Here is a 12,711-nt window from a genome sequence, read left to right on the forward strand (position 1 = left end):
TGTACAGACGGGGAGAGGGATCTTGGGGTGATAGTATCTGAGGATCTGAAGGTGACAAAACAGTGTGACAAGGTGGTGGCCGTAGCTAGAAGGTTGCTAGGCTGCATAGAGAGAGGTGTGACCAGCAGAAGAAAAGAGGTTTTTAATGCCCCTGTATAAGTCGTTGGTGAGGCCCCACCTGGAGCATTGTGTTCAGTTTTGGAGGCCGTATCTTGCTAAGGATGTAAAAAGAATTGAAGCGGTGCAAAGAAAAGCTACAAAAATGGTATGGGATTTGTGTTACAATACGTAAGAGGAGAGACTTGCTGACCTGAACATGTATACCATAGAGAAAAGGAGAAACAGGGGTGATATGATACAGATGGTCAAATATTTGAAAGGTATTAATCCGCAAACGAACCTTTTCCGTAGATGGGAAGGCGGTAGAACTAGAGGACATGAAATGAGATTGAAGGGGGGCAGACTCAAGAAAAATGTTAGGAAGTATTTTTTCACGGAGAGAGTGGTGGATACTTGGAATGCCCTCCCGCGGGAGGTGGTGGAGATGAAAACGATAACGGAATTCAAAAATGCGTGGGATAAACATAAAGGAATCCTGTTCATAAGGAATGGATCCTCAGAAGCTTAGCGGAGATTGGGTGGCAGAGCCAGTGGTGGGAGGCGGGGTTATTGCTGGGCAGACGTCTACAGTCTGTGCCCTGAAATGGCAGATAAAAATCAAGGATATTTTTCTGTCCAATTTTTATATGCCAAACACCCTTATGTGCTTCTGTACTTCCATATATAATATTCACAAATCACAGAACCGAGTAAGCCACACCTAACACTCGCTCCTATAAAAAACCTCCTGCACATCTAAATATTTCCGATGTGCACAAAAACTTTCTATGTCACGATGTGATTGTATTATATCTATAATTGAATGCTATTCATATTATGAGCAATTCAAGAAGTCAAAAATTCAAAAGGCACTTAGCGTGTATGCAGTCAAGAGAATCCTCAATGGGTACAATAGGTGCAGTTCTTGTCAATCTCCCTCCTCTTGCTGACGTATAGAGAAAACTGACCCCTGTTTCTTTTATGTCAGCTGTGATATCTCCTTAAATTTGTTTCTTTCAACAAGATGTAATCCGGTGAATGTGGATATCCATAAACCTCACTCAAATCGTCCCAACGCGATTCTCGACTACTGACTCATTGCGTCCTTCAATATAAAGTCATAACGGGTCCGACTCTGCAGGGTTTCGAAAATCTTCATCAGGAACTCCGTATATGATAATATTAATGTTCTTCCAAAGGACTGAAGTATAAACGTGCCTCTCCTCCTTTGATAAATGCTGCACTTCGGATGCTACATTTCTTCAACAATCTAAGGAGTTGACCAATCGATTATTTGAAAGAGGTTACCCAGAACGGACCATTCGTAGATACAAATCAAGGTCAGGTATACACATAGGGTTACCATACATCCGGATTTACCCGGACATGTCCGGACGGATTTGGCCAGCCTGCCCGTTTGTCTGGATTTCTGTCATCTCCACTCCCCCCCGTCACCTCCCCTCCCCTTACTCTACTATCCCTGGTGGTCTAGAGGTACCTCTTCAGGGCAGGAAAGAGCCCCCTCTTTCCTGCCCGGAGCGCTGCTGCTAGCTGCCCTGCATACTGTGAGTCTGGCTCTCGGCGTTTCAAAATGGCCGCCGAGAGATGAAGCAGCCTCGCGAGACTTCAACTCTCGGTGGCCATTTTGAAACGCTGAGAGCTGGACTCACCACAGGATGCAGGGCAGCTGGCAGCAGCGCTCCAGGCAGGAAAGAGGGGGCTCTTTCCTGCCCTGAAGAGGTACCTCTAGACCACCAGGGATAGTAGTGTAAGGGGAGGGGAGGTGACGGGGGGGAGTGGAGATGACAGGGGGGAGGCAAGGTGATTGGGGGAGGAGGGGAATATGAGTCAGGGGTGGGGCGAGGGCGTGGGAGGGGCAGGACAGGGAACATGAAAGGGGCGGGGCAAGTGTCCTCTTTTTATGAGGACAAAAAATGGCAACCCTATATATACATAAAGTAGCACATATGAGTTATCTTGTTGGGCAGACTGGATGGACTGTGCAGGTCTTTCTCTGCCGTCATCTATTATGTACTACTTCTGTGGTCCGGTCTTTGGAAATCCTGGTTCATAGTCCCACTTCCCTCTGTGTTTGAGTTTCTTTGTGGGACTTCTTGAGTCCTCCACGTACGTGGATTCTCTTTTGGTAGATGGATACAACCCACTGGTTTCTGGATTCATCTGCTGCTGACGTTATGGAAGATTTTAATAAATTTGCTGAACCAACAGAACCTCAAAACAGCAAAAGCCACTTCATCACATGCAAAAGGTAATTTACTAGACTTACTAACTTATAGGTTCTCTGCAAATAACCAAATACTAGAAAATCACAACTCGGAAGAGATGATATGGTCAGATCACAGCAAACTCACATTCACATTTCAATGGAAACAGAATGTTAAGATTAGTGAACCAAGAACATCACACACTTTTATTACCAGAGGAAAGGTGAATAACCACAGCATCTGGTTAACAGCGTTGAATGAACAAACAAACATAGCACCCAACAACAACCATTTCATGAGGAAATGGGATGAATCAAGCAAAAACATATTGAACAAAATAGCACCACTCAAAATGAAAACAAGGAGGTACAAACAACCAAATCCCTGGTTGAATAATGAGCTACCATGTTTCCCCGAAAATAAGACAGTGTCTTATATTAATTTTTGCTCCCAAAGATGCGCTAGGTCTTATTTTCAGGGGATGTCTTATTCGGGAGTAGTAGGAGGACTGTGGCGGTCGGGAACAGTATTGAAGTGGGGGGTGGTATCCTGCAGGAGTAGGCCGTGGCTCACCTATCTGCCCACAGTGACCGCAGGACTCGAGCAGAGCAGAGCCGCCCTGGCCGGTCTGGGAATGGAGGAGGGGTATGCACTAGGGAAGGTAATGGAATGTGGGGCCGGGCTGCTCTGGCTGGGGGTCTCTGCTCTGGCTGGGGGTCTCTGCTCTGGCTGGGGGTCTCGAGAGGTTGTGAGAGGGCTTAGGGCGCAGGATCATCCCTACCATATTACAAACGTTAAAAAGAATTCTACGGTAGCTCCGTTCCCCGTTGGTGGCGTTTTATGCGCTCCTCCTGTACATTCGCAACACTTTCCATCCATCTAGTCTGACTTAGCCCTAGGGCAATGGAGCAGCGCTGAAAGGGCTCGGTTACTCATTTTCTTTTCTTTTATTATTTCTGCAAGGGGGATGTTTCTTCTCTTTCCGGGCTCACTTACTGGTAGTTGATCTTCACAAAAGCGTGAAGGAGGATGGTAGGAGTCCGCTGGACGATAGATTTTCCACCTCAGTCTTGTTTCTTGCATTTCTTTAATGTTATTTCGTCTTTGGGTTACAGCAAAAAAAATTAAGGTTTCTGTGTCCATGTCCCATCGGGGCCAAACAAAAACTTTGCTAGGTCTTACTTTCGGGGGAGGCCTTATATGTAGCAATTCAGCAAAACCTCTACTAGGTCTTATTTTCAGGGGATGTCTTATTTTTGGGGAAACAGGGTACTGAAATAACTCTGTAGGAAATGATAAAGAAAGTGGTCCAAAAACAAATCAGACATAAACAAAACTAAATGGAGAAAAGCAATAAGAACGTATAAACAAACCATAAAGAAAGCCAAAATGGAATACTTCAGCACATATGTGAACCCAGAACAGATCAATATGAAAAAAGTATACGAACTCATGAATAACCTACTAAACACCCAAGCTCTACAAGCCATCAAATGAAACACCACCAACAGCTGATGAGTTTGACAATATTTCGAGCAATAAACAACAAAAATAAGAACAAATCTTGCTGCAAAACAAATATCCCCCAGAGACATTCCCCCAATTGTACCTACCATACATGTACCTCATTCTACCACAATATCACTTTGTATTCATTCATACTATGTATTTGTTCAGACCGGAATCGGCTAACGCCGTTAATGGTTATATGTAAGCCACATTGAGCCTGCAAAAAGGTGGGAAAATGTGGGATACAAATGTAACAAATAATAAATAAATAATAATATGAATCCAACAAAGATCACTTGAAGGCAGACAGAATCTGGTCCACCTTTAAAACGCCTATAACCAGAACAGTTAAAGCATTACTGACAAAATATGCACATGCAAACTGTCTATTAAATACATGATGAAGAATCCACCAGAATGGTTCATTGAATGTTTTACCGAATACATAAAATACATGTTTTTGAATGGTCACTTCCCTCCTGATAAGGGCGAAATTATACTTACTCCAATCCCCCAAAACACCAGCGAACTCACAAACTATAGACCAGTGGCTTCAATACTACTACTGACCAAACGATGAAGGGTCTAGTAGCACAACAGCTAATGGAATATCTGACACATTTCTCAGTCCTACATAGCTCTCAATCAGGTTTCAGACCACTATACAGCACTGAAAAAGTCATAAGCACCCTGATAACAAAATTCAGGACTAATATGCCAAGGTCATAAGATCCTACTACTACAATTTGATATGTCAAGTGCTTTTGATCTGGTAGACCACACTACACTAATGACCCTGCTTGACAACATAGGAATTACTGGTGCAGTGGCAGCCTGGTTTAATGTTTTTTAAGGTCTAGATTCTATATTGTAAAGATGGATAATCAGTTTTCAACTTCTTGGATCTCCGAATGTGGGGTGCCACAGGGTTTCCAAATATCACCCATACTATTCAATATTATGATAGCGCCACTTGGCATAAAATTAGAAACAATGGGATTTAACCCACTCAAATATGCAGATGATGTCACCATCTATGTACCTTTCAACAACAATATCACAGAAATATTGGATAGGGTTAAAACAGGGCTGGACCTTATGAAAAACTGGGCCACAATTTTCAAACTTAAACTGAATAGAGTTAAAACAAAATTCCTGGTCCTAACCAGCCCACATAGTCCCACTTCTTACCAAAAATTCTGAATCAACCAACAAATGTACCAAATCGAAACACAACTAAAAATATTAGGAATCATTCTTGACAAACACCTATCTCTTGAAAATCAAGTTTCAGCAGTCACATCAAAACGTTTCAAAACTCTATTGAAACTGCGAAAAATTAGAGACTACTTTCCCAGTCAATCATTTTGTCTCATAGTACAATCAATAATATTGCCCCAACTAGACTATTGTAATGCAGCATATGTAGGGTGCAAAGAAAGCATACTGAAATCACTGCAAACCGTTCAAAATACAGCAGCAAGGCTGATCTTCAAAAAGTCAAAATGTGAAAGAGCAACTCCATTGCTCATAATGCTATACTGGCTCCCAATCAAGTCCAGACTACTATTCAAAACCAGCACCCTCATTTTCAAAATATTGTTCGGCATGGCCCCAGATTATGTGTTAGACCTGATCGAATTATCACCAAGAAACGCAAGTCCAGATACCAGAAGTTACTTACTACTTCACACCACCCAAAGGCAGAAACACAATCTACAAAATCATTTATATGGATGGATTTAGTTACCTGGCTTCCAAATGGTGGAACTCAATTCCCAAGATCACACAAAGCATTACAAACTATCTTCAGTTCAACTACCCCTTCAAGAAATTTTATGGTTAATTATATGTGTTACTGATGATCCAGACTAATTTGTACTGTAATGCAACACTGTAATCACTCCTGATTGTCAACTGTAAGCCACATTGAACCAAAACTTGTTTTTGGATAATTGTGGGATACAAGAATGAACAAATAAATAAAGCTAACGTTAAGCACAGTGTTATAGAATATGCTTGGATTTTGGCACGGGATGCTAGGCATTCTATATAGAATCTGGTGGATACTGCAAGAGGACCTAATCTCCATGATATATGTTTTGTTCATAAGGTATGTAAATCAACTGACCTAAATTCTTCTAAGGCAGGAAGAGAATGAAAAAAGGTCTAAGGAAACAGCAAGGCAAATGGTTTGCAAAAATCCAATACAGTTAACAAGAAAAAAGGCCAACCATGTAAAGATGAAGGCTTTAGTCACTATTTTTTTTATTTTTGTTACATTTGTACCCTGCGCTTTTTCCCACTCATGGCAGGCTCAATGCGGCAGGCAATGGAGGGTTAAGTGACTTGCCCAGAGTCACAAGGAGCTGCCTGTGCGGGGAATCGAACTCAGTTCCTCAGTTTCCAGGGACCAAAGTCCACCACCCTAACCACTAGGCCACTACTTTGGCTCCTAGGTTTTATACGTACATATCTGGCATGGCCATGTTTCAGCGAAAGAGGCTGCTTCAGGTTGAATGTATGCCAGTAGGTGTAAAAGTCCAAACGTCATAAAAACTATCTCTGACCTGGATTCTAACTACATGAAAACCCCGGTCAGAGTTACGGTTTTTATTAGTTTGGACTTTTACATCTTCTGGTATCCATTCACTGCTAAAGCAGCCCCTTTGGAGAATGAAGAAAGACAGGGGCTCGGGAGTAGGCTCATATATGGTTCCACTTAACCAAGGATGACACCTTGGGGAATAACCTGGGTTAGCCAAGAGAATCGGTACAAGCTACTCTAATAGTGAAAATCGGTATAAGAAGAAGAAATTAGTCCTTCCTGTTATTCCGGCAACTGTGGGACAGTTGTGTTAATCAACCAGCAGGTGAAGATACAGAACTGAAAACCGAGCTGCGACACCTCTCTTGGCATCCAGCTAAGCTCCACAGTATTTACGTGGACAAGCAGTAAGGAAAATTAAGTACTAAGGAGTGCATTATGCTTTTTTTTTGAGCCTCAACAATTGTCTTCTTTTTTAAATGCTAGGTGATCTGACCAGTAAGCCTCAACCACTCTACAACTCCATGTGATTTTTCCATACTATCTTAGAAAGAAGTTGCTTGCATTGAAAACATTTCATTACTGTATTTATCCTAAATGTCCTTGAGATGTTTACTTGTGATTAGTGTATTGGATTCTTCCATATACCGTGAACTTGTAGGGGTTTCATTATTAATTCTGTTTCCTCATTTTTAAGCTGTGGTGTTAAATTAGATGATCTGGATTTGAATCCTCTTTTTTGTAGCAACAAATTTAGAAATACCCAGTGTACCTGACTGTAACTCACCTTGAACTACTACTGAAAAAGGTGTGAGTAAAATCCAAATAAATATGAAATAAAAAAATGATAATTATTATGTAATGCTAATTTTTACACCTGTGTAAAGTGATTGTTTCACATACCTGGATTCTTCACAGATTCTATTATGACTTTGTAGTTTGCTTTATTTGCACTTAAGCCAGCTGTAACATCTTCAATTCTCCATAAATCTCTTTGCATTTGTGTCTTCTCCTAATATTCAGCAATAGAATAAACACACAAACATATTTCTAAGCCCATGAACTATAAATCTTTATTAAATGCAAAGAGCATAGCTTTAGAGCAATCTGCTGGGCCATTTTAACCCAATCCTAGTGCATGTTGAAATGGCCCAGAAAATTCCAGCAACATATTGGAGTAGCTTATGCAGCATGGCAGTTACAATAGTAATAATGGGCCCCATATTCAACTGGTAGCGATCTGCGCTTTGCTGACTGCTGTCGGCGTTAACCCTGGAAATTCAATGCTGGGCCACTTCCAGGCACCGGCATTCAATTTCCAAGTTTCCAAAGCCTGCTAATGCATAAACAACACTAAACACTGCTGTTCAACTTGTTTACAAAGCCACTAAATTTGAAAGGGCATCACCACTCCTTATTAGACTGCATTGGCTACTGATCAAAGCCAGAATTATATTCAAAACGTGTACATTTATATAAAAAATCATTTGTGGAAAGTCCCCAGATTATGGTGTGACATGACAGATCTTCCAACTCGAAACTGTACTTATTCTACACTTCCATAGCTACAAAAATATCAAATATAAATCCATAACTAAAGACTTCTCTCATTTAGGTACTAAATGGTGAAATTACGTCCCAAGAGAAATAAAAAACTCAGTAACTACTTGACCTTCTGTAAATTCTTGAAGGCTTTTCTTTTCAATAAGTTCAATGTTCTTAATTATTACAGTCTTTCTTTCGTATGTATTATTCATTAATTTGTACTGTTTATTACTTATGTAAGCCTCATAGAACTGAATAATAGAATTCGGATAAAGTGGATACAAATATCAAATAAATAAATAAATAAATAAATGGTTAAGTGCAGAATATCGGCACTTAACTGCCCGAGTGCCGACTCTACTCGAGAACACTCCCAAAATAACCTGCTTTCAGTTTGACACTAACTAGTTATTTTCAGCAGCAGTAACTGGTTAAGTGCCACTGAAAAATAGTGGATAGCCCCAAACAGGTAATTTAACCGGCCAAGAGCCGTTTCTGGCCAGTTAATTTGCTTTGAATATCGACCCCAATAATAACAACATTTTTATATATACCATCATGACTCTTAGCTCTAGATGGTTTACAGTCAAATGGTCTAAGGGATCTGAGAAGAAAAAAATTCCTTTATCAACTATCATCAGCTCTGCAAGTACAGTAAAAATAAGTTAGTCTCAAATAAACATAGGACAAAACAGATATTTTGTAAAATGCCAAGATTTCAGGAGCTTTCTAAATTACCAGAATTTATGCAGGATACAAGGAACAATCACTAAAGAGACTACAAACAGCACAAAACACAGCAGCAAGACGTATCTTTGGAAAAAAATTGATTCAAAAGCGCTCAACCACTACTTCAAAACCTACACTGGTTACCAATTAAAGCATGGGTATGCTCTCTTGCCTACAGAATAATCTTCAGACACACTGGAATACATGATTAACCTAACAGAACTACCTATACGAAATGTTATCAGAGGCGCAAGAACCTCTCTCACCCTACACTTTCCAAATGTCAAGGCTTTGTATACTAATCTTCATACTCAACCAACTTTACATACATCTGCCCCAAGACATGGAACACAATACGATAAGCCCTCAGATGCATGAAGAACTACAACATTCTAAATACACCTAAAACTCACTTCTTCGGAAAATTTCTTCTCCGACGATCACACGTAGAGGGGTATAATTGAACGGGGACGACCACCTCTAAGGGCACCCATCTCTAAGGACGTCCCAGCAAAGGGGCGGGGAAACCCGTATTATTGAAACAAGATGGGTGTCCATCTTTCGTTTCGATAATACGGTCGGGGACACCCAAATCTCAATATTTAGGTCGACCTTAGAATGGTCGGCCCCGGTTTTCGGCCATAATAGAAACCGAGGACGCCCATCTCAAAAACAACCAAATCCAAGTTATTTGGTCATGGGAGGAGCCAGCATTCGTAGTGCACTGGTCCCCCTGACATGCCAGGACAGCAACCGGGCATCCTAGGGGGCACTGCAGTGGGACTAACTGATGCACTAACTGAATGGAAAAAGCCTTTCCCTTACCAATTCGGAAAGGAACGGCCTTGCATGAAGGAAATCGCATGCAAATGACCAGCTAGCTGTTAGCTCATTTGCACACAATTTCCTTCCTAAGGAGGGGAAGCCAGTGCCAAAGACGGCTTCATACATGCAGACAAGCTGCGTGTATAATAGCTGTCTACAACCTTAAATAAATTGCCATCTACAACTTTATAAAACATCCAAGTGGGAGGAAGTGACGTCACCGATGTGATCGGTAGCCCAAATTCGGAGCTCCGCGGGGACGCGAGGAAATAAGCTGTTAAACCCCTAATCTAGGCGGATTTAATTTCATAGACGAGAAACGGAACTTACCAGAACATATGGCAGCCAGAAAGAAACTTTCAAAATTTAAATATACGGCTGAATCGGCAAAAGCGGGAAGCAGAGGGCCGGCAGGGTTGCCTCCGCGCGAAAACAAAATGGCGCCGGAGGAACCCGAATCGGAGGCCGAACTTGAAGAACGGAGCGGCGGTGAGGTGGAACTGGAGAGGAGCGAAATTATTAAATGGTTCCAGGAGCTGAAAACGGAGATGATTAACACTAGAAATAGCATACACGCTGCTGTTAAAGAATTGCGTGAAGAAGTAAAAGACATTGGTAACCGCGTGGGTGAGACTGAGAATCGCCTGGAGGAGATGGAGGCGGGGGTGGAGAGCCTGGCGAAAACAGTTAAAGAGGAGAGACAGCAACGGGAGGAAATGGAGATTCGGATGGAAGATCTAGAGAATCGCTCTCGAAGGGGGAATCTGCGCTTTAAAGGAGTGCCAGAGGAGGCCCAATATATGGAAGCTGTGAAAGTAGTGCAAGAGATTTGCAACTTCATTCTGAGCCACGGGAAAGACCCCCAGGAGAGTACAGATACGTCTGAAATCAAAATCGATCGAGCACACCGGAGTTTGGGACCGCAGCGGGGGGAGAACCCCAGGGATATCATTGCTTGCTTTCATGATTTCCAGGTAAAAGAGACTGTTTGGAGGCAAGCCCGGGCCTTGGGTGATATACAATGGCAGAACATTAAAATACAGATTTTCCAAGACCTGGCGAAATCTACTTTACAAAAGAGGCGGGAATTCCGCGAAGTGACGAGATATCTGCAAAAAACTGGTCTGCGCTATAGATGGATTTTCCCCAGTGGCCTTTTGGTTACGGTGGGGAACCAGACAAGGAAAATACAACACCCGACTGCAGCAAGGAAAATCCTGGAGAACATGGGGTGCACGGACCTACCGGAGGAGCTGCGAGTCTCCACAAAGGATGGTAATGGAGAGAAAAGTGCCAGTTCAGGCAGATGGCTCCAACAGGGGAAAAAGGGCACCAGCATAAACAGAGTGAGGAAGGAGCGGGGCCTGGAGCAGCAAGGGGACACTTGAATGGACAAATACAGAGGGGCTGATGCCCGGGTGCTAAGTTTGGTCACTTGACCAGTTGTAGTAAGTGATACCATGTTGGTAATGTTTAACTGATCATATGTCTATGATTAAGATAGAATACATTCGGAATGAATGAAGGAGATGACAGGTTTGAAAGGATGGGGGGGAAAAATGGGAGGCTGGTTCCCCTGGGGACGACACTTTCTTAGGGGGAACATGGCAGCTTGTAGTAGCGGCCAGTCGAGGGGATGGGTAGGGGGGAGGAGGGAGGGGGGGAAGGGAGGAGGGAGGGAGGGAGGGATTACAGTGGGATCATGGAATGTAAATGGCTTGAATACACCAGAAAAAAGAAGTATTGTTAGCAAGGAGATACTTAAAATGCAGTGGGACATTATCATGTTGCAGGAGACACATATCCAAAGGAAAGATGTAAGGCTTATTCAATATAAAAACCTGGGTCAGAATTATATATCGATGGACCCCAGAGGGGGGAAAAAGGGAGGATTGGCGATTTATATTAAAGAAAGGGTACCATTTGTGCATGAGCAAACTTTCCTGGAGAGCCAAGGAAGATGTATAGCGGTTACGGGAAAGATCAATGAACAACAGATCACCTTAGTTAATATATACGCACCCAATGAGGGACAAGGGGCATTCTTTGAAAAATTAAGACTAGAGTTGACAAATTTTGTGAGAGGAAAAGTGATTCTTGGAGGGGATTTCAATTGGGCTTTAGCGGATCTAGACCACTCAAAAGGAAAGAAAAAGGGTGGAGTCTCGGCAAATACGACTAAATTATTGAGTCTGGTCAGGGATCTTGATTTGTTAGATGTTTGGAGATTGCAGCACCCTGGGCAGAGGACATATACATTCTATTCGCATGCACAACAAACATATACAAGGATAGATGCAATTTGGGGCTCCCGAACTATCTGGGGGGGGGGTGGGAGACTCGGGAATAGGGAGTATACACGTGTCAGACCACGCCCCTATTTGGGCCTCGTGGAGGGGGCTGGGGAGAGAAAAGGGTCACACTTATTGGAGACTGAATGAATCTCTGCTTGATTCAGTGGAGGACTGTGAAGAAGTCCGGAGGGTAATAAAAGATTACTTAGCATACAATGACACGGGGGAAGTGGCTGAGGGGACACTCTGGGACGCTCTTAAAGCTGTGGTGAGAGGACATCTGATTAAAAATGGCAGTCAAAGGAAGAGGGAGGGGCAAAGGCGGGAATTGGAGGTAAGACAAAGGTTAGCGACCCTAGAGGCCCAACATCAAGGTGGACAATGCCCTGAAGTGCCTGTTGAGCTGAGGGAATGCAGGGCAGCCTTACGTCAAATTCAAATTAAACAGATGGATTTTCAAAGGAAGTTGGTTCAGCAAAAGTTTTTTGAATATAGTAATAAATCGGGAAGGATGCTGGCGCGCTGCCTACGCCGGCGAAGGGTGGGCAATACTATCATGAAATTAAAAGGGGAGGGGGACACATTATTATATCAAGATAAAGAGCTTAGAGACAGATTTGCCCAATTTTATGCGGACTTGTATACCAAAGAAAGTGGGGATTCGGGGGAAAAGACCAAAGAATATTTAAACGGGCTGGGATTGCGGAAACTAACAGATGCACAAAGAGAATCATTGGACAAGCCCATAACATTGGAAGAGATAGAAGGAGTTATTAGAGGATTAAAAGGAGGGAAAGCGCCGGGACTCGATGGGTACACGGCTAAATTCTACAAGCTAATGAGCAAGGAGGTAGGGCCATTGATAGTACGGGTAGGAAATGAGTGCTTCAAATCTGGGACCTTGTCTAGGAGTATGTATGAAGCGGGAATCTCGGTG

General features: G+C 42.6%; 1 protein-coding gene across 1 annotated transcript in view; it reads right to left on the bottom strand.

Annotated features, from left to right (window-relative positions):
* The window catches only part of PLEKHA7 (pleckstrin homology domain containing A7), a 927,681-nt gene that overhangs the window by 127,271 nt on the left and 787,699 nt on the right, over positions 1 to 12,711 (bottom strand). Inside the window, 1 exon segment of the mRNA XM_030201054.1 lies at positions 7,285 to 7,393. Within this exon segment, the coding sequence (XP_030056914.1) occupies positions 7,285 to 7,393 (109 nt within the window).

Source organism: Microcaecilia unicolor, chromosome 4 (genome assembly GCF_901765095.1).
Source record: "Microcaecilia unicolor chromosome 4, aMicUni1.1, whole genome shotgun sequence".
NCBI lineage: Eukaryota > Metazoa > Chordata > Amphibia > Gymnophiona > Siphonopidae > Microcaecilia > Microcaecilia unicolor.